Below are 21,860 nucleotides of genomic sequence, written 5' to 3'. Positions count from 1 at the left end.
AAGCCAGCAGGTGGCAGTCTGCAACAGGCCAGGCTGCAAGCAGTCACATTCTCTGCATCAGTCGCTCATGTGCCTCGGGCTCCTCGGGCTCCTCCCAGGTGGTCAGCCTGCTTCCCACAGCACATGCTTCTCGTCTGCTGGTATGTTAAACAGGAAAGCCTACTGAAAGGCAGCTTGCACAAAGCACACTGAGGAATGAATCCCTCATGGAAATGCCAGAATTTCCAACTCCTCAGGGGGTGAACACACATAAAACTATGCTTTAGTAGAGGATTTGCCCGAACAGAATTCCAGTTTTTGAAGGCCATCTTTGCAACTGTGTAAAAACTCCCGTTGCATGAAAAATATTCAATAATTTTTAAAACTTAGAAACACAGACAGAAGTTCCAGGACAAGGGGTCACAGCTTAAGGATAAGGGGGAAATCCTTTAAAACCGAGATGAGAAAAACTGTTTTCACACAGAGAGTGGTGAATCTCTGGAACTCTCTGCCACAGAGGGTAGTTGAGGCCAGTTCATTGGCTATATTTAAGAGGGAGTTAGATGTGGCCCTTGTGGCTAAGGGGATCAGAGGGTATGGAGAGAAGGCAGGTACGGGATACTGAGTTGGATGATCAGCCATGATCATATTGAATGGCGGTGCAGGCTCGAAGGGCCGAATGGCCTACTCCTGCACCTAATTTCTATGTTTCTAAGTTTTAAAAAAATGTAGATTTATATTATGGCACAGGGAATGATACACACATTTGCACACATCTCATCGCATTTTGGATCTCTGAGATGCAGGTGCCACCGGGTGGCGCCCGTAATGGCCGCCTCGCCAGCAGTCTATCTTGTCACTTCTCTGTTTTTATTATTTTAAGTATGTCTTGAATGTTTGTTTTAATGTCTCTTGGTATGTTTTATGTGGGGGGGGGGGGGGGGATTGTGGAAAACCTTTTTCAGTCACTTACCTCGATGGAGATGCAATTTTTCGCCATGTCGCATCTCCTCTCTCCCCCCCCCCCCCTTTGCGGCCTACAACGTGGAGTGATGCGGCCTTTCCTGGAGACCAGCCCGGAGCTTCAAGCCACGGATGCAGCGCGGACTTACCATTGCTGCCTGGGATCTTTTGCCGAGGATCGCCAGTGTTGGAGCTCCGACCGCGGGGCCTGTGAAGCAGCGGTTGACTCAGGAGCTCCATGTTCAGATCCATCCCGACGCTGGAGTTTCGATCATCCTGACGAGAGGGCTTGAACAGCGGGCCGTCAGCAACGGCCCCGTTCAAAGGCCTCGACAACGGGTGAACAAAGGAGGAAGATGACTGAACTTTATTGCCTTCCATCACAGTGAGGAATGTTGATTCCACTGTGGTGGATGTTTATGTTAAATTTTATTTTATGTGCTGTGTGTATTTTTGCTTTTTACTTAGTATGGCTGTATGGCAACTCAAATTTCACTGTATCTTAATTGGTACATGTGGCAATTAAATTGAATCTTGAATCACAAAACTATTTTGGTGAAACAGATACAAAACTGATGCATAAAACATTGGTGAAGAGAGTCGCTTACCAGCCCCATTATACAACAAACGATCTGCCTTTCCCTTCTGAAGAGCTAAGTTCTATTCATTAATGCAGGAAAATTCATGTTTTTTTAACGTGTCAATTGTTGATTAATGTTTTGTACAGGAAGGGGAAAGGAATGAGTGAATTTTCCAGGCCAGCATGACAAGTACTTGGCCTCTTATGCCAGTGTGGGAGGGAGCCAAACAGAAGCCAAGCCCCATCCAACGGTGGGAAAGATGCCTCCCGTCCTCTCCCTTGTCTCAGTCTCAGTGCCTGGTTCAGACAGGCCGACCAACAGGGGGGACAGAGGCATCATCTAAAGATGGCATGTAACTGTAAAAGGCCACTTTCTCTCCATCACTTTAAGAAAATATTTACTTTGGCATGTTAATTCAGATAAGACATCTTTTTTTTTAAATCCAAAAAGCAGCCCAGTTAAATTTGTCAGAAACAATGTTAACAGATACGAGATAAAGTGTATTTACACGTGAATTAACTCATTCAGATACAAAAAAAGTCACTCAAATGAAATAACAAATTAGTTTGGAAATGTCAAGAGCTTTACTTTTTCCCCCGTCCCCAAACAGATGGAGATATTTTTTTTGGGGGTGGGGGGTGATTAATTTTAGTCAAGTTGAATATTAAAATAACTCTTGATTGGAATGGAAGTAGATTATTTTTTTTTAAACGTCAAGGTAGGAGTAAACACAGAAGGGAATTGTGGATCTAACAAGTAAATGTTCGGCAAGGTTTCCTTTAGGGATTGAGCAGTTATTTCTCGCAGTAACACCTGGGCCATGGAGCAGAACAAGAGTAGGATATTTAGCAGCTTTATTAGCCAGCATCTCTCTACTGTGTATGTTCTCTCAAAAACAAAACTCTGCAAATGCAGAGGGGCCTGGGTGGGGGGAGAATTGGTGCCTGTTACAGGATCCAGAGTTTCTGACCAGCTCGTAGCCACGTTGTTTACATGGCTGGTCTGGTTGTGGGGATGCTTGGGGCATCAGTGGTGAGGGAATCTGCTCCAGGTTACGAGATCAGCCTCCACCTCCAGCCCCCACAATACACCACTTAATCTAAACCCCTTGAACTGAGCACCTCGTGACCTGCTCACCACCAGGAACGCCAGGCCAAGGTTGCAGCTCTCATCAGACCTCAGTGCCTTTAATGGCACTGGAGAACAATTAACAGCAGAAAGGAAGGGTTGGAGTTGAAGCTTTGCCATCCTGTGTGAGAAGACCAGGGAAGGCAGTGGAATCATTAACAAATTGGGCAGCTCACACTTGCGAGAACAAAGGGGGACCCGGCATGGGGGTGAGGCGGCCGAGAACAAAAGGGGACCATTGGGCACTATCATTTGTTCTTCTCATTGCTTTGTAAATATTGATTGTAATGTCCAATTGTTTGATAATTTCGATTTTGTTAATATTTATGTCGTTAATGTCTTTACTTGTCCGGAATAAATAAATAAATAAATAAATAAATAAATAAAGATATAATGAACACTCTGTAGCTTTGTCAGTGCCCTTTAAGTGACTCTTTGCATACCTTGTGTTTGGTATGTAAAACCAAGAATTTCAATGTGACATGTCACATGTGATAATAAAGTATCAATCAGCTCAAAAAACAGCATGTTAAATCCACGTTTTAAAAAACAGCTGGAAATCCCCAACAGTGGAATGGCCTCAGATGAGATAGTTGCTGGTGCCCAAATTTTCAAAATATTAAAGCCATAGCAGGATAAATGGAAAGCTTTGTGCAAAGAATGGCCGAGGATATCAGTATGATTTCATTTTTGGTGACCGGTAAAGCAGCATGAAGTTAATTACTGGCAGTGGTTACAGCCACTAGTTGGCTGTTCAGGTGGTCCCATGCTGTTACTTCAGGCTGCAAAGCAGAAGGGCATTGTAGCACAGTGGTACATTTCAGCAAAGCTACTTAGCCATGCAAAGCAGGGGAGGGTTGCACACAGCGAAATAGTCAGGCAGCTGACTCCAACAGTTGCAACACTTACATGCAAAAGGTCCCGCTTCCCAGTGTACAGTGATAGAAAGAGAATTCAAACAACAAAAGGGTGGGGGAAGAAGAGACAGAAACAAAAATGAAACCACATCTTGCACCACAGAAAAGCTGCTCAAGAAATTCTTGCAGAGTTACATATACACAGAAACACACAGAAGAAACGCAACACCAAGAACAGCTGCGGGCCCACGATCGGAGAGCAGAGTTGTGAATTACAAATGCATCCACCGCTGGCATCAGTCTGAATCTATTGCTCCTGTATTCAAGTGAAAGCCTGGAATACTGAATCTTGCAAAAATCCAGCGAGTCAGTTAAAATTCAACTAAAAAATAGTCCATGTCTGACTTTCAATTATAATTTTAAGTGGGAGGAAAATAATGGCTTCAATAGAGAGGTGCGAAAAAGAAAATCGCTATCGTTTCGAAACTTTTCTTTCAGTCAAACCCGACAGAAAGTGAGAAGAAAATAAAATAGCTAGTTGAGCTTGCAGAGGGTCAGTATGTATAAAATGTTCATTCAATTGGCAGGTTTACAATATGAGATCGGCCAGGACAGAGAGCGTGTGGCACTGGTTGGTGTTCTGCTGGGTCTCATGGACAACAAGAGTGCTGCTTGCTGTTAGTTGGTGAAAGTTGACATTCAAAGTATCTAGCGTACTGATCAGTGAAACAGGGCTGTATGTGTATTCCAGGGTCACACTTATGCAAGTGGCATTACAAAGGAACCACATCAGACATTAACCTCAAAATATTTTTGAAAACAATCTCTTCTTCACCCTCCCCACATCCTGTTCCCACGGAAACACGCAGAGGCACTCTGAGATTTCTCCCTCCCCCCCCACTAATGTTAGTGAGGCACCACCGACATGGGCAGAACCTTCAGGCAGAGCGAGTGCAACCAGCTACGTGCCCCTGGTAAATTCAGTCAGAGGTCCTGTGCCTTTGCTGGGTACGTTATTTGTGCCAGTCTATAAAGAGCAAGATGGTAGTGAGTGGCGGCAAGCACAAGATCACAAACCTAGTGCTTCTTGTGGTTAAATATATTAACAAACCAAATCGGGTCTCAACCCTCTGTAAAAATGGCACTTAATGCCAAGCAATCCTTTGCATTCATTTATGGGATTTGGGTATGGCTGGTGAGAGTATTTACTGCCCATCTTTGGTTGCCCTTAAGGGAGCAACAGTGCTCAGTCTCTTGAAAGACTACACTGGTTGCACCTAAAAGATAATATAATGGTGGAGGGGAAAAAAAGTGACGCAGTATAAGACAGTCAGAATCAATCCAGCCATAGGCTCATCTCCAGACCACCAACAGCAGATGTATGCAAAAAAGATTTTTTTTTTAAATGCAGATTCTCAGCTAACCCCAAATTAATTGTTCAGACCACTGAAAGAGTATTTGCTACCAAATTTTGTAATAGAGAATGAACCATAGATATAGAAGTGGGGAACATTAAGGCAATAGTGACCATATAATACATTCTAAAATAATAATTGAAAATGACAAAGTGTGGGGCAATGGACCAAAGAAAAGCTCAATTATGAGAGGCTATCAAAACAATTTTGGGTAACAATATTGGTAAGGAATAACATAGAATACAATGAACCACATTTCAAATGGTTTAAGAGTACAAGAATTATGTATTTGTTATAAATGAACAATATAACGATTAACAAACCGTGGATTAAGGGGGTGGTAGAATCAGATATGATTACTATGTTTAAGAAGCATTTAGACAGACACAAAAGGCCAGACACAGAATAATACCATCCTAATGCAGGCAAATAGGTTGAGTGTAGATATGCAAAAAGGCCAGCATGAATGTGGTGGGATGAAGGACCCGTTCCTATGACAAATTCACAAGGATAAAGCTGACTGCAAGGAGGTACAAACGGGACAGGACAGAATGCAAACAGATGTCAAAGAAACAATGGGAGGGCAAACAGTGGGAACGGGAATTTAACACGATGTTAAAATGCCATGGAATCAAATTGTAACATAATCAACAGGCATGTAAATAGCAAGAAAAGTTGGAATGGGATAGGCATACTGAAGTCACAATTAACAATCGCAAAATGCAAAAATATTGAAGAATTATTTTGCTTTAGCATTACCAGGTAGACAGACCAAAACGAGATGATCGCCGTACAAAATTAGAACAGATAATTGCACTTTATTATGCAAAAAAAAAGAGAAACCAGGAGGAGAATACAATGCCCGTTCCAGATCAATTACTTCAATGCATTTTGAAAGAATCCAGGGAAGAGATAACTTTGGCACCATGACAGATTTAATAATTCAGTAAGTGTCAGAGAACTGGCTGATAGCCAAGAAAAGAGAGCGATAGAAGATGGCAAGCCAACTATCGAGTCAACTTGCTATCAGCAGGAGAAAAAAATTATGGAACCTCTACTCAGGGATTAAATAGAAACGAAAGCCTTCGAGAAATGGGCTACATAATGAATAATCAGCGTGGACTTTAGAAAAGGAACACCCTTTGCTGACCATTTTCACAAATTCTTTGAATATCTAGCAGAAGACGAGACAAGAGTACTGCAATACATCTATCTCAATTCACAGAAGGCCTTTGGCAAGGACCCTCAGAGTAATGCTGGCTGTGACTACCGTCACCCAGAGTACTATTGGCTCTGCTTCCAATAATGGTTATCACGTCAACATGATGGCACAGATGAGGCGCTCCGTTTAACACTGGATTACATCCAACCCCATAACACTCCCTTGGAATTACAAGACTGCCTTTCCGGGGATCTCCCCCCCCCCCCCCAGCCCGTGTTTATAAATATATGGTTCTGAAGGCACACACTGGTTCTCTTTATATCCACCACCAGTCTTCTTCCAGAATGTCCTACTGAGACTTTAACAGTCACAATTGGTGTTTCCACAAGATCAGCAAGGAATAGATATGCATGTTTCTGAACCCCCAACTCTTCCTCATCCACGGATCAACCAAGACACATACACTGCCTGATTAAGTGAGCCCGTAATATAGAAGGTTCAAGTTACAGCACAGGTCTGGGTCTCTCAGCTAAGTGGGGTCTGGCAGGATGATGATGAAGGTCAATTAATTACAGGGCTTACAGAAACTCAAGCCTTTGCTCCCTCCCTCAGGGCCTTCTGCAACCACCTTCGACCCCCACTCATCATGCCCATTACACAAGACCTCCAGCTTTCTCACCCAAAGGAGACTAGCAAGTCTCACATAGACCTGGTGGTTGAAGCTACAATTGATGATCAGAAATAGTAAATTTCTGCCGAGAACAACAAAAAACTCTACTGCTAAACGTTTTCAAAATTACCTTTCCCTTAACGACAGCCTTGTATGCAATGCGTAGAATGAGATATGACCAAATGGCGTGTAGAACCTGTAGTAGCAGCAACAGCACGTTGAAGACCCACCAGGAGGGGTATGGCCCAATGATCTCCCAACTTTCAAAGAGTGTTGTATTTAAAATCCTGCAAATTAAATTAAACAATGCAAAATATTCACTTTCCAATAGACAGAGATAATATCCAATTTTCCTTTTAGGCATTTGATTTAAGAGTTAAAGAATACCACATTATTTTATTTTCATTTTGCAATCCAATCAAATAATACCATACATAAATACAATACAATCAAACTCAAGTACAATAGGTACTGATAGGAAAGGTTTAGATTGAGATTGATATGGACCAAATGCAAGCAAATGAGATTAATTTAGATGGGCATGGATGAGTTGGGCTGAATAGCCCGTTTCTGTGCTGTATGACTCTACGTAAAGCAGAGGGAAAGACACAGAGTGCAGAATATAGTTCTCAGCATTGTAGCACATCAGATCCTTAGAGTCCAGTGTTCACAATGTGAATCAAACAGTACCCTAAGCTTATGGAAGGACCCAACAGAAGTCTGATAACAGAGGGGAAGAAGCTGTTCCAAAGTCTGGTGGTGCACACTTTCAAGCTTCTGTACCTTCTGCCAGACCGGAGTGGGGAGAAGGAATAACTGAAGCTAACTACCACTATTTGCTGTGACAAAAATCCATTCTATCCGACAGTCACACAGCTTCCCTTTTACAAAAGGAGTGGGCAGTGTTGAGTGGACAGGAGACTGTATCCACAATCTCCCAGTTTTGAGCATGCCATTAGTACATGTCACTCATCCATGAAACATTCGCCGCATATCTAGAAACTGGAAATTCTGATGAATGAAATAACGAAAGATACATGTACATTCTTTCATCCACCCTCCCTTTTATATGCAGAGAATAATCGAGTCATTGTTTGGATGGCATTTGTGTGGTCATTTCCTTCCTTGCACCATCTGACCTGTTAATGTGAAGAAATGGGAGCAGGTCAGAGTTATTTTTAGACGTGCAAAACAATACCAGTGGGCAGAACGTTTTCACAGTAATACGAATGAACTATTAAACTACATGGTCCAAGGCAAGTCACATTTATGGGCAGAGGCATAGATAAATTCCAGTTTATAGCCTTCAATTCTGAATGAAGCCCAGCATCAAATATCAGGGTTAATTTTCAGGTGCACCAGTAAAATGGGTCCTAGTCAGAGTGATACAGTGTGGAAACAGGCCCTTCGGCCCAACTCGCCCACTCTGGCCAACAATGTCCCAGCTACACTTGTCCCACTTGTCTGTGCTTGGTCCATATCCCTCCAAACCTGTCCTATCCATGTACCTGTCTAACTGTTTCTTTAAAAAAATGGGATAGTCCCAGCCTCAACTACCTCCCCTGGCAACTTGTTCCATACACCCTTGTCCCATGTGTGAAAAAGCTACCCCTCGGATTCCTATTAAATCTTTTCCCTTTCACCTTGAACCTATGTCCTCTGGTCCTCAATTCCCCTACTCTGGGCAAGAGACTCTGTGCATCTACCCTCTCTATTCCTCTCATGATTTTGTACACCAATATAAGATCTCCCCTTATCCTCCTACGCTCCATGGAATAGAGACCCAGCCTACTCAACCTATCCCTATAACTCACATCTTTTAGTCCTGGCAAAATCCTTGTCAATCTTTTCTGAACCCTTTCAAGCTTGACAATATATTTCCTATAACATGGTGCCCAGAACTGAACACAATATTCTAAATGCGGTCTTACGAATGTCTTATACAACTGCAACACGACCTCCCAACTTCTATACTCAATACTCTAACTGATGAAGGCCAAAGTGCCAAAAGCCTTTGACCACTTTATCTACCTGTGACTCGACCTTCAAGGAACCATGCACCTGTATTCCTAGATCCCTCTGCTCTACAACATTACCCAGAGGCCTGGCATTTACTGTGTATGTCTTGCTCTTGTTCGATGTCCCAAAATGCAATACCTCACACTTCTCTGCATTAAATTCCATCAACCATTCCTCCGCCCATCTGGCGAATCGATTCAGATCCTGCTGCAATCATTCACAACCTTCTTTGCTATCTGAAAAACCACTACATTTGGTATGATCTGCTTGGACAGCACACAACACAAAGTTTTTCCACAGCATTCTTCTGTCTGGAGCCCAGACTATAGCTGGAACCAGGTCAGCTAACGCAAGAAACACTGTGTACAGCAACAAACTGCCGGAACTGGGATGTTACTGGTCAGCTTGCTGTTAGTAAAGCTGCAGCTGATAGAATCGTGAAATGCAATCCTCAAAAAAAACGTCAGGAACATCTCATAAATGCAGGCAGTAAAAACAGAACCAGATAGAGTTGAATCAATATAACCCAGTGGCTCAGTTTATCATGGAATAAATGTTTGGACTGGGAATCATCCAGTTATTACGATGCTACAGGGCACTGAAACTACAATCCATTTTGAGAACTCACATACAAGGTAATTTTGGCAAAAAGTCAAGTAATTTGAGTAGTTAGACAAAGATATTGTGTCTTACAGCACTTTCTATTGCTATCGTTAACAAACAACTTACATCTGCACTTCATGTGAACTTTACTATCATTAATTCAGGACTGGGCATTAATAATATACACTATCTACGCAAATCCATTATTCTGTAATTACATCCTCCCAGTAAAGATACCGCCTTGCCATCACTGGCAGGGGAGGAGGTTAACAACAAATTTACATCGGCAATTTCCATTGTCAATGTGGGCAGAAATATCTAATCATTTTTCTTTTAAAAGCACAATCTTAAAATGGGGAATTAATTCCATTTGTTTACCCTGGTTCAATTAATCTTCAATCTTACAACAGTATAGCACAGTCACAGGCCCTTTGCCCCAGTGTCTGTGCCAAACATGATGCCAAGTTAAACTAAATGATCCATTTTCCGCATATCCATGTGCCCATCTATCAGCCTCTTAAATGCCACTATTGTATCTGTCTCCATTACCACCCCTGGCACGTTAAAAAAAAAACAAAAACAAAACTTGCCCCTTCATCTCCTTGAAACTTTGCCCCTTCCATCTTCTAAGCTACTAAATTTGGTCTTCGTTCTTCGTGCACAGGAGATTTTGTGTGCTATACAGGTTAGCTGGGCTTGTTGCTCCTGATAACCTATAAGTGATCTGATGAACATGTGGAAGCAAGAGAAAGAACGCCATTGGGCTCCACTGCAAGATGTGAACGTATGCCAGCACTTATTTGCTTGGTCTGAACTTGACTGGCAAGTGATTCTAGGCTCTCCAATCTGGGAATAGCTACTTGAACGAGGTGCTGGAGATCTTGGAATGTGCTCGGGTACATGCACCACAATCAAACCAAAAACAGTAACAGCAGCTCGCACATCACATCTAATCAAACCACTGAAAGTGTTTACATGGTGAAAGCAAGTTCATTATCACCCGTACACACCACATACTTGGTTTTCCTTAGCTACAGTTTTCACATCTGCTGCACCACGGGAGATTTGCTGTTTGAGAATCCCATTTGAAGCTGGGTTGCATAAAATGATTTTCACTTTGGCAGCTAACAGGAAGACAGACTTTAAGGCATGGATGTTGTATAGCAAAAGGAAGCCTGAGAACTCACCACCAATCTTGGCCACCTTGGGAACTCACTACTCAAGACAACCAGCAATACTCAGCCAACTGGTGTATTCAAGGTGAACATTGATGGACCATTTGACAATCGAGGGATACAGGGTCTGTTTGCATGCTGTGTGACTAACAGTTTCACCTATTAAGGGCATCGAGAGTTGTGGATCTTGCAGGAAAATGTCATGGGGTTGAAGATCAGCTATGATGACAGGCTAGGGGGAAGTGTAAAGAAGGAAAGTTGAGACACAAGAAACTGTGGATGCTGGAATTTTGAGAAAAACGCAAAGGACACAGCAAGTCACTCAACGACTCAGAGGGAATGGGCAGCTAAAATACTTCATTTGTTTCCTGGAACAATCTCACATCAGGAACGCAGAAAGACTATTAAAATTGTAGGGGAAATGGGATGTTTAGGAGCCTGGTTAAACTTAATGGGCTGAGCAAACGTGGCAATTAGGATCCTTCGAATTCCAAGGAGAAGCTATGAGGAATTTGTCTACTTGGAGCAGGAGCCAGTTATACATGCTACACAAGTTGTGGGCAACTTTAAACGGCTTCACTGGTCTTGCAACTCTGCACAGTGCCCCGCAAAAGCATATGCATGTCACAGCGCTGCAGGGTGTGATGCTGATGGTGAAATAAACTCCTGGCTCCACATTAATCTTGTAAACCTATCAGAGACCAGCAGATCTGAGCAGCCTGCAGCTCTCACACATCACCAGCGAATTCACTTGAGTGACAGTCTCAACAAATACATTTGCGATAAGGTTACAGGAAAAGTCACTACACCGCAGAAAAGGCGGTGCGGGAGCCTCGACAACATACCAGTTATAAAGTGAGGGCAGGTCCCTCCAAATCCTGCAATCGGGGACACAAGAATTTAGCCCGTATAAAACAAAAAAAAAAGTAGGAAAGCAAATCAATTATCAATTTTCATTGCCTTGTGAAAACTTGCAAAGCAACTCACGGCAGGCTTTGCAGTTTGGTGATATGTCAGATCGTGCTGGCACTCCAATCCTCTAACAGATGACAAAAAAGCATTTGGAGCAAGACCAGAACCTGGACTTAAAATGGAAATATTCCAGAACACAAAATTAATGTTGCTCTTCAGAGTCTCTCCATTTGGTAAGGAAGAAAAAGTAATAGTCATTGTTAATCTACAATGCAGCTGTTCTGACCATCAGTGACACTGTCAGCACCAAGATCTTTTCATACACAGTGCCACAATGCTCAAAACAAGCAGAAACAAAAAGAAAGAGGGAGGAGTAGATTACACTTTTCCCAGACTGCAGCCAGCCCTCTCATCATAGGAGAGATTCAGAGGAAATATCCAGGGAGGAGGTGACCACTCTGTCCGTCAGGTCCACGTTGGGAAAAAATAAATCACACTTTAATTCTACCTTTCCTCAATGTACGGCACGGTGACGCAGCTGGTGGTGTTGCTGCTTCACGGCGTCAGAGACCCGGGTACAATCCTGACCTCGGGTGCTGTCTGTGTGGAGTATGCACATTCTCCCTGTGACCGTGTGGGTTTCCTCTGGGTGCTCCAGTTTCATCCCACGTCCCAAAGACGTTCAATTGGTTAATTGGCCTATGTAAATTGCCCCATAGTGTGTAGAGTGTAGATTAGAAAGTGGGATAGCATGGAACTGGCGTGAATGGGTAATTGAACGTGAACGAGCCTTCCACATCGTACCTCTAAATTGAACTAAATGGGTCTCTAACGCTGCCAGTCACAGCTATTCTTGTCCTTTTTTAAGGAGGAGGGGAGGGCATGTTGTAAAGAATTTTAATTGGCAATGATAATGGCGACTTATTTTGTTGGACTGAGTGGAGACAGTGTGTCATGGCAATGACTCTTCAGGATACAAACATTTTCTTGCTCCCTTCATTTTATGAATTAGATCGATAGAGATCTAAAGGCGGCACAAGGAACTGCAGATGCTGGAATCTTGAGCAAAAAAACTAAGTGCTGGAGTAACTCAGTGGGTCAAGCAGCATCTGTGGGAGGAATGGACAGATGATGTTTCGAGTCTGTAGAATGCTCACAAGCCTGAAACATAGTCTGTCCATTCCCTCCACAGATGCTGCCTGTTCCTCCAGCCACTTTTGTTTTTTTAGCTCAGTTCTACAGCGTTGCCATTAGGAGGGAGACAGTATGTAATATGTAGCTAGCAACCTGGCATATACAATCAAATGGAAACGTTTTCTTCCAAATGCCCCAAGCTTCATCACTATAATTCCCAACACATCTTAGAAAATGCAAGTGCGTTTTTCCAAGTAAACTATCAAAAAGAAATTGACAACCAGAGATATTCTTATAGATCAGTTTCTCTCTTCCCCAGGATCTGAGCTAGAGGTCCAAACATCCCTAGCACAGCTATTACTCACCAGAATGGGTAAATGCCAAGCCTACTGCTGACGAAGACAAAACCAAACATCACAAATAATGAGTCGCAAAGTCTTTGATACTTGGCGTAATTGGCTAATTTAGCAGCCTGGAAGGCAAAACAGAGAAAGAGCTCATTAGTGCACTGTGTCGCAGAGTTGATGGGGCAGGAGATTAAAGCAAGGCCATCTGAGAAAACTGTCACCAAATGGAAAAAGATAACTAGTCCCTCTGTCCCTTGGATAGCGTCATTCTCAGCACACTCGAGATTAATTTGGAACATTTGAGATTTGGGCAGCTCTGCTCCAACCCTCAGTACTCTTACTTCAGTCTAGCTTTGACTCAACCTGAAAAGGTAATTTTCAACCTCCGCTTTATGCACTGTCTGTTGAGTAAATGGGCAAATTGTGGCGAGTACGGACAATTAAAACGAGCAATACATCACTGGGCTGCTTGGAGGGTGCTATGAACATGAGAGGAGCAAAATGCTTTGATTGTTTTGTGAGCCTCATTACTCCTCAACCACAATCGAGACCACTAAACAATTTCAGCTGAGAAATTTCCAACATTGTGTGCATCTGCAAGTGATCACACACAATTTTCCAAATACTTTCCAGTGCTGGGAAAGAAAAGATTCCACAAAATTAATCCAGAAATGTTACCCATCTGCGAACAGCCTCCTCTGCTACATCTAAAACAGATTTCAACTCATTCAGAAACTCAAGGTCACAGAGCATAAAGCACACATCATTCGCTGACGTTTTCGCCAAACACCATGGTTTCCAGGTCCCAGGCAATCAGCAACATAACCATTCCACTTCAGAGGCCTGAACTATCGCTTTCCAGCCCTGCAGCATTCATCTAACCACACACTTTCACCCAATCTTCAGACTTTGTCCACTGCATACCGGACATGCACACTTGTCCCTTCACTGTCACATACATTCACCTCAAATTCAATTCGGTGCCAAGTCCTAAGCTTTCTGCCCCCACCCCATTTTGAGAGCTTCAAGTTCCTGGATATAACTGTCACCAGCAATTTCAACACCACAATCAAGAAAGCACATCAATTAAAAAAAAGACAAAGTGTTGAAGTAACTCAGCGGGTCAGGCAGCATCTCTGGAGAACATGGATACGTGATGTTTCGGGTCAGGACTCTTCTGAAGTCTGAAGAACGGTCCCGACCTGAAATGGCACCCATGTTCTCCAGAGAAACTGCCTGACCTGCTAAGTTATACCAGCACCGTGTCATTTTTGTAAACCAGCATCTGCAGTTCCTTGTTTCTCCAAGCACACCAATACCTTTACTTCCTCTGAAGGAAATTTGGCATGTATTCAATGACTCTTACCAATTTCTACAAACACATTGTGAAAAGCATCCGATCGGGCTGCATCGCGGCTTGTTATGGGTAACTGCTCTGCACTCAAGACTGGAAGAAATTGCAGAGTTCTCACACATCCCAATTCATTATGCAAATCAACCTGCCCCACCCAAATCAATACCATCCACACTTAACTCAGGAAAGTAACCAACATAATCAGGACCACTCACAATCTTTGTGTGACTTTGGGCTTTGCAAGATCCTATGGGATATTGTTAACTTCCATGTATTTTATGGTAAGTTAGGCGAGGAGAAGAAAAAAAATGGTTGTGCACTCCTTTTATTTAAAGCACTCATCCTGGCATAGATTGGGAATTTTAACCTCTCACACAATTGCAATTCTGGATCAGAAAGCTGAAAGCACTGCATTTGTGGGTTTTGGGCAGTCAGAGGGCACAAAGGTTATTGGGAGCTCGGATGTCATGGCCCTAAGATGAAAGAAATAGTTGTTCCCATTAGTGGGCAGTTTGAGGACTAGGGGCACAGCTTTAAAGGGGGACGCAAGGAAATCGGCAGTGATCTGGAGCTCACTGACTGTATGGGTGGCGGAAACCGAGTCAATCAGGGCTTTCAAAATGTGTTTGGTTCATGAGATAGAATAACTTAGATTTATGGGGATAGAGCAAGGAAAAAGATCTGGCAGGATTGCTGCAGTCAGCATAGGCTCAAAAGGGCCAAATGGCCTCCCTCTGTTCCATAATGGGTGTTCAATTCCAAGCCACATCAGAATAAGACATGGAGCAACAGCCCAGCTAGGAGCAACATCTGCCTTGGGTTTGGCGAGGTTGGGTTAGTGACGTATCTCATGGGTTGAAGTTTTAGGAGGACAAAGTCCACACAAAACTTCAAATAGCAAAGTTAAATTGATGCTGGCAAGTACAAGCCTGAGAAATGAAACACTGGCTGGGTGGAAAACCTTGATGAAATTCTGCAGAGAACAAAGGGACCAAACTTCAGTTTCCTTTCGAATCTGAGTTGTTCATTTTGAGGAATATTTAATAAACACTTTTTGTCATCCAAATATGAGCAAATCACGTTTAGGTGGGGGGCCTTGAGTGTGGGGAGTAATATTTCTAAACAATTGCAGGCTTGTAAATCACAAAATTCAAATGTAAAGTCATTCATACAGTGCCCTCCATAATCGCCTCCTTAATGCAGGTACAAGAGAGCTCTCAGCACCTAGTCTTTCCTCCAGTCTTTCCATAATCTTTGGAAACTTTTATTGCTGTTTATCAACATGAGGACCATTCAAGCTGCTGAAGGTACTGGCTCACTTATCTTCATTGATGATACAACTGCTGATGGTAGTAGCATAATAAATTCTGAAGTGTATAGGCACATCCTCAAAGTTCAAACAAATGCCTCAAAACTCATTGACTACAGCAAGACAATGATCCCAAACATACTGCTAAAGCAACAAAGGAGTTTTTCAAAGCTAAAAAATTCCTGTCAATTCCTGAGTGGCCAAGTCAATCACCTGATCTGAACCCAATTGAGCATGCCTTTTATATGCTGAAGAGAAAACTGAAGGGTACTAGCCCCCAAAACAAGCATTAGCTAAAGATGGCTGCAATACAGGCCTGGCAGCGCATCACCAGAGTAAACACCCAGCAACTGGTGAAACCAAAATGTATAAAAATGGCTTTGGATTCTGACAATGTGCACTTTAACCGCATGTGATTTTTTTCTATTACAAATCTCAAATTGTGGAGTACAGAGGCAAATAAATAAATGATGGGTCTTTGTTGTCCCAAACATTATGGAGGGCAGTGTAACCATTATCTGAACTAGGTTATCAGACTGAAGTTTTAGACTTATTCCTTGATGGGATTTTTTCCTTGCCTTCTTATCACAGTTTTCACTTTCTGTGGGGGCTTTCTTTGTAATTTTGTACTGTGCTGGTGACAGTCGACAACAGCCAAATGTCACTGTCTGATTGGGACTGAGAACCTATTACCCTCCACTCTGCAGAGAATCGCAGATTCCTTGCAGGCAGGTATATCCGCAGCATTTAACAAAATATTCTCACCTCTAAAAGGAAATCAGATGCGTCGTGAAGGCACATGACGAGTGTTCCAACCCGCACCATGTTGTTGACATAAGAAAATGTGATCAATCCGACCGTTGCAAGGTGATGAAGAAACATAATGAGGAAATCCTGCAAGAGAACAATAGGGCAGAGGTCAGTCAATTATTAACACAAACTACACGTTGCGAATCGGATGGAGCTACAGCTGGGGTCTACTCTTCTCCCTCCTACTGCACAGTTACCAGGTTTCCACGCATCAACAAACCAGAGGGGATGGGAGAAGGAATCTGCAATATCTCAAATCTCACAAACTTTGACTGGGAGAAGCACTGTAACTCTAATGCAAACCGTAGGGACTGGAAAGGATTGAAGAACAAGCCAAAGAACGTGTAGTAAGAGCATGCAAAATATCTGCTGTGCTCATCGCCCTGAAATATTCAACTGAACAAGAGCAACTTTTTCAGAATACCAAAGATGCTGCAGATGCTGGAAATCTGAAATCAACACAGGGAATGCTACAGATGTTCAGCAAGTCAGGCAGCATCTGTGGAGGGAGAGGAAGAGAGTTTGTTTCAGGTTTAGGATGCAGAGAAAGGGAAAACGAAGAGAGCAAATGCAAAGGCATGAGGGATTAAACAACAAACGACGGTGCAAGGTGGAGGAGGTGGTGATTATAGGGAGCAAAATGCCTGTCAGTGCAGAACGCTTATATATGTAAAAATATCAGAAGTGCAGAGTGAAGGCTGGATATCTGCAATGAAGTGCCACACGTACCGATTATCTGCAACTGTTTAACTCTAAGAAATTCGATTATTGCTATTCTATTCTATTATCTCACCACAAAATTAACCTCTCACGTTAATATCAGCACCTTTATTTGTTCACCAACCTCCTGGCTTTTGACCCTGAGTGAAAGGAAGCAAAATGGAAAAAAAAAAACTTCCCAAACACTCAAAGCCAAACGCAAAGAATCTCAGGTGTCGTCTGCAAAGCCAGATAGGCTGAAAGTCCCTTACTGTGTAAAATCACTTGACCAACTAGCCAAAGCAATAGTCAATCTCTATCCCTACAGATTCCAAATGTCTCAAGAATTGAACCTAATTCAAAAGTACAGCATGGTAACAGGCTATTTGGCCCACCAGGATCATTCCGACCATCAATCACCTGTTCACACTGGTTCTATATAATCCCACTTTCCCATTCACTCCCGACCCACAGCGGGCAATTTACAGAGGGCAATTAACCTACAAACCTGCATGTTAGAATGTGGGAGGAAACCGGAGCACCCGGAGGAACCCCACGCAATCACAGAGAGAACGTGCAAACTCCACAGAGACAGCCCTCGAGGCAGGATCGAACCCAGGTCTCATCAGGGCTCGAAATTAACGGTTGCCCGGGTGCCACAGGCCACTCAAAGTGCCGCCGGGCAACCTAAACGGCAAGTCATTTTGCCCGGCTTGGCAACCAGATACTGGTTTGTACCGAAGATAGACACAAAAAACTGGAGTAACTCCGCGGGTCAGGCAGCATCTCTGGAGAAAAGGAACGCGACATTTTGTGTCGGCGGTGACGGCTGTATTGCGTGGGAAAGGTACTAGGTGCGGGGTGACGAAGGGTCGAGCGACAGCGGCTCCATCTCCTCCTCCTCCTCCTCCCGCACCCCTCCCGCCCTGATAAGGGCCGCTGCTTGCAAACCCACTAACGGCGATAACCGCTTTTAAAAAAATCCTCCCGCACGCCGAGGCCGGGAGGAGGGAGGGAGGGGGAGGCCTCGTCGTGCGGGAGCGCTGACCTTCCTTCCTCCCCACCTCACCCCCCTTCTCTCTCTCGTATGCCCCCTCCACCCCCACCCCTTATCCTTGGACCCCTCCTCTACATCCCGCACTGATCCCCATTCCCGCCTCTATTCAGTCCTCACTGACATAATCTGTGCTCCCCTCCTCATCTCCCCCACCCAATCTATTCATCCTGCGCTGATCACCCTATCCACCTCGCATTAATTCTCCTGCCACCCCCCCCCCCCATCCATCCTACACTGATTCTCCAATTCACCCTGTACTTACCCCTTTCCCATCCATCCTGCACTTCTCCTCCATCCATCCTGTACTGATCCCCATCCATCCTGTACTAATCCACGTATTCATCCCGTACTGACCCATCCTCCATTTACCCTGCACCTTCCCCTCATTCATCCTGTAGTGATCCCCCATTCATCCTGCACAGACCCTCCGATCCACACTGTACTGACCCCCCCCCCCCCCACCATTCATCCTGCGCATCTCTCCCCCCCACCCCCCATCCATCCTGTACTGATCCTCCCATTCAAGAAGAATGGGGGGGGGGGGCAGTCTGAAGAAGGGTCTCGACCCGAAACGTTGCCTATTTCCTTCGCTCCATAGATGCTGCCTCACCCGCTAAGTTTCTCCAGCACTTTTGTCTACCCCCATCCATGTCTACCACTGACATCCCCCGCGCTCTCCCCTCACAATTTAACCTACTCCAACCAACACACACTAATTCACCTGCCTCAATCCATCCATTCTGCACCGACTGCCTTCTAACCCCCCTCCCCCCCCGCCATCTATCCACCCCGCACTGATTCACACACACCCCCCTCCCTGACCCTATTGTCCTGGAAATGTCTTCAGAGCGAACATTGACTATGTTTGATAACGGAATGCAATCAAATGTGTTTTAATTCCCAATGTTATTATTTGTTTTAATCCATAAAGATGGATTCATTAAATTGTGTACACGTGAAACATTAAAACCGCAATGTTCGATTGTCACTGCTACCGTTGACACGTTATTACATAATTCATTTTAACGGCAAATCAATGCTCTTAATATGGAGTATCAGTACTGTAGTTATTTAATGAGCAACATTCACAACTATACGTACGCATATATGTTACCATGGTCCAGGATTTACTGACACAGGTTGATCATACGCTGAATAATCCAACCACATTTTTGTTTGGAAGTGGAAAGAACTAATAGAAATTGCATCAATTGCAATGTGTAAAAAGAGTTGAGATACTGTCTTATAATTTTGCTGCATGTCATTGTGGGATATATCATGTCTTGATTGGTGAATGTTTAGTTTGTGACTTTATTTGAAGCAGAAATAATATGTGAATGCTTCATTGAGTATAATTCCGACTGGTAACTACGCACTTTGTCCGAGCACATTATCGCACGTGTCATGCAAGCCATCTTAAACGACCACCTAAACTGTAATTTGGCAACCTAAAAAGCTGCCAAGGTTGCCTGGCTGGCAACAGGGGAAAAAAAGTTAAGCGAGAGCCCTGCTCATGCACCATGAAGCAACAGCTCTACCAGCTGCGGCACTCAAGTTGTTGGTTCCTTCGATTTCCCCCAATGTTTGGGAACTTGAGAGAAAAATAAAACAAAATCTAGACCAAGCTCAGTGTCCATTTTCAGTATGTTTTTTTTTAATTGAATAAAATCATTCATTTAAATTTTTTTTAAATTCTGATCCATTCACCTAATCTTCTAAAGTTGACATAAATCTTCACATTCTGAGTGACAATGGCAGTGCACTGTCCAAAAGCAAAAAAAACAAAATCACAAGACATCAGAAAATGTAATCTTCCAATAAAAATGTGGTTAAAACTCCAGAAACAAAAAGTGAACTAGCTCAATCTGGGTACACAAATGTCATCATGCCAACCGTTTCATTCAAATGGGAGAGGAGGGGATTGCGATGAGGATTCTCCAACTTCCAATTAAAACATCAAGTACAAGCGCCTTGAGTATTAGAAAGGCGCTATATAAATCCCATCCATTATTACAAGGAAACTGGCATTTAATTCCACTAGTCTCGATGAGAGTCAAACATAGCCAGAACCCAGAAATTGTATCATATTTTATTGATGCAAAGAATGTTTGCTCAAAATTCTCCTCATCTATTTTAGCTTTTAAACTGCCTGAATTTGAAACTAATCAGTTGAAGCATGGGTTAATGCTTTTGACAATGTAGCAGACAGGAACATCAGACAGCCCTGAGGCATCCACAGAGGCCAGTGTAAGTGGCCCTCTTTATGGTCTGCTACTTTGGAACGGCAAGCTATGATAACAACTGTACATGGCCCAAAAGAACATGAGAAATAAAAACGAGGCCATTTGGCCCCTTGCGATTAAATCATAGGTGATCTTTTGGGAATCAGCGTTTCAGGCAGCATTTGTGGAGGGAAATGTCTTTCAGTACTCTCTGACTGCTCCCCCACCATGATTCTTACTGCTCGACCATATTCTCACCCAGACTCGCTACTACAGCCACGTGCCCTTCCTTAGTACTCTGTCAATTTCCCTATACAGATGCTGCGTGACCTGCCGAGTTCCTTCAGTACTGTTTTTTGCTCAAGATTCCAACATCTGCACTCTTGAGTCTCCATGGCTGATATTTTTCTTCAGTGTCATGTTCCTCTGCTAAACCTATATCTCATGGTTCACTCCAAAAAAAAGTGCGCCTGTGTTCATGACACTCATGAACAGAGTGAGCAAGTGAAAGAAAGAGCCAGACCACAAGAGGCCTGCCAACACTACCTGGGAGATATTCCAGAGACCAAGCGCCTAACTTCTGTTTGACACCTCTCACTGGCAACAATCTTTGACTGAAACCATCGCTTGGGCAATCACAAGCACACAGCCTCCCACCCACAGCGACGGCCTGCAGGCTAATGCAGCTCCCTATTGCAAAAGAAAGTGCCTTCCCTTGGTCAGCGACTTTAGAAAAATAATACAAATGCGCTGCAAGTCCTTAACGTTCAAGGAGTCGAGACAGCAGTTCAAATCAAGTTCAGCTTCTAAAGAGAGTACAGAAGAAATTGGAAAATGCAGCAAGTGAGACCCATGTGATTAGAATTAAAGAGGAAGCTAATTAAGCAGAAAACTAAAGAGCCAAGGGACACACAAAATGCTGGACAAACTCTACGCCCAGTGCGAGGCAAGTGCAAACAGCCCTGGCTACAAGTAGCACACATACAGCAATGTTGAAACTGGTGATGACAAAGAGCAAGTCAAGAGGGAGCCTTTAGAACAGCAGATGAATGAATCAGTCAGCACAATAACCCAGACAAATGATACACAAGGGTAAGGAGGAAAATGTGACAAGCGAGCACGATGGAAAATGGGATCTTCTTTCCAGTAAAAAGAGCTTGATAGGTACAAGAAGACAGATGGAGTTTACCAGCATTTTCTAATGCAAAGTTATCCACACACGCACGGTCAAGTCAGGCACCAAGTTTTGGTCTCTATCAAGAACACATCCCACAAACACATGGGATTGGCAGCACTCAGCTTGCATGTTTTAAAAGCCACTTCTTAAAGCAAAATTAATGAAAATATTAATTCTGCACAGGTTGACTTTTATAATCAAGATGGAGTTTTATTGGAATGAAACATTTAAAATAAATCCAAGTAAGACCTTATTCTTTTCAGCCCACAGTTTAGACGTAAAAATTA

General features: G+C 43.4%; 1 protein-coding gene across 1 annotated transcript in view; it reads right to left on the bottom strand.

Moving 5' to 3' along the window:
- Positions 1–21,860, bottom strand: part of LOC116968839 (ceramide synthase 6-like) — a 77,676-nt gene that overhangs the window by 6,944 nt on the left and 48,872 nt on the right. The window contains exons 7-9 of the mRNA XM_033015803.1: positions 16,374–16,502; positions 12,964–13,070; positions 6,886–7,042 (exon numbers count right to left, since the gene is read on the bottom strand). Of these exons, the coding sequence (XP_032871694.1) occupies positions 6,886–7,042; positions 12,964–13,070; positions 16,374–16,502 (393 nt within the window). The remainder of the gene's footprint in view (positions 1–6,885; positions 7,043–12,963; positions 13,071–16,373; positions 16,503–21,860) is intronic.

The sequence above is a fragment of the Amblyraja radiata genome, chromosome 46, assembly GCF_010909765.2.
Source record: "Amblyraja radiata isolate CabotCenter1 chromosome 46, sAmbRad1.1.pri, whole genome shotgun sequence".
Lineage (NCBI taxonomy): Eukaryota > Metazoa > Chordata > Chondrichthyes > Rajiformes > Rajidae > Amblyraja > Amblyraja radiata.
Note: the sequence above shows the minus strand (reverse complement) of the source record. Positions and strands in the feature narration are given on the sequence as shown.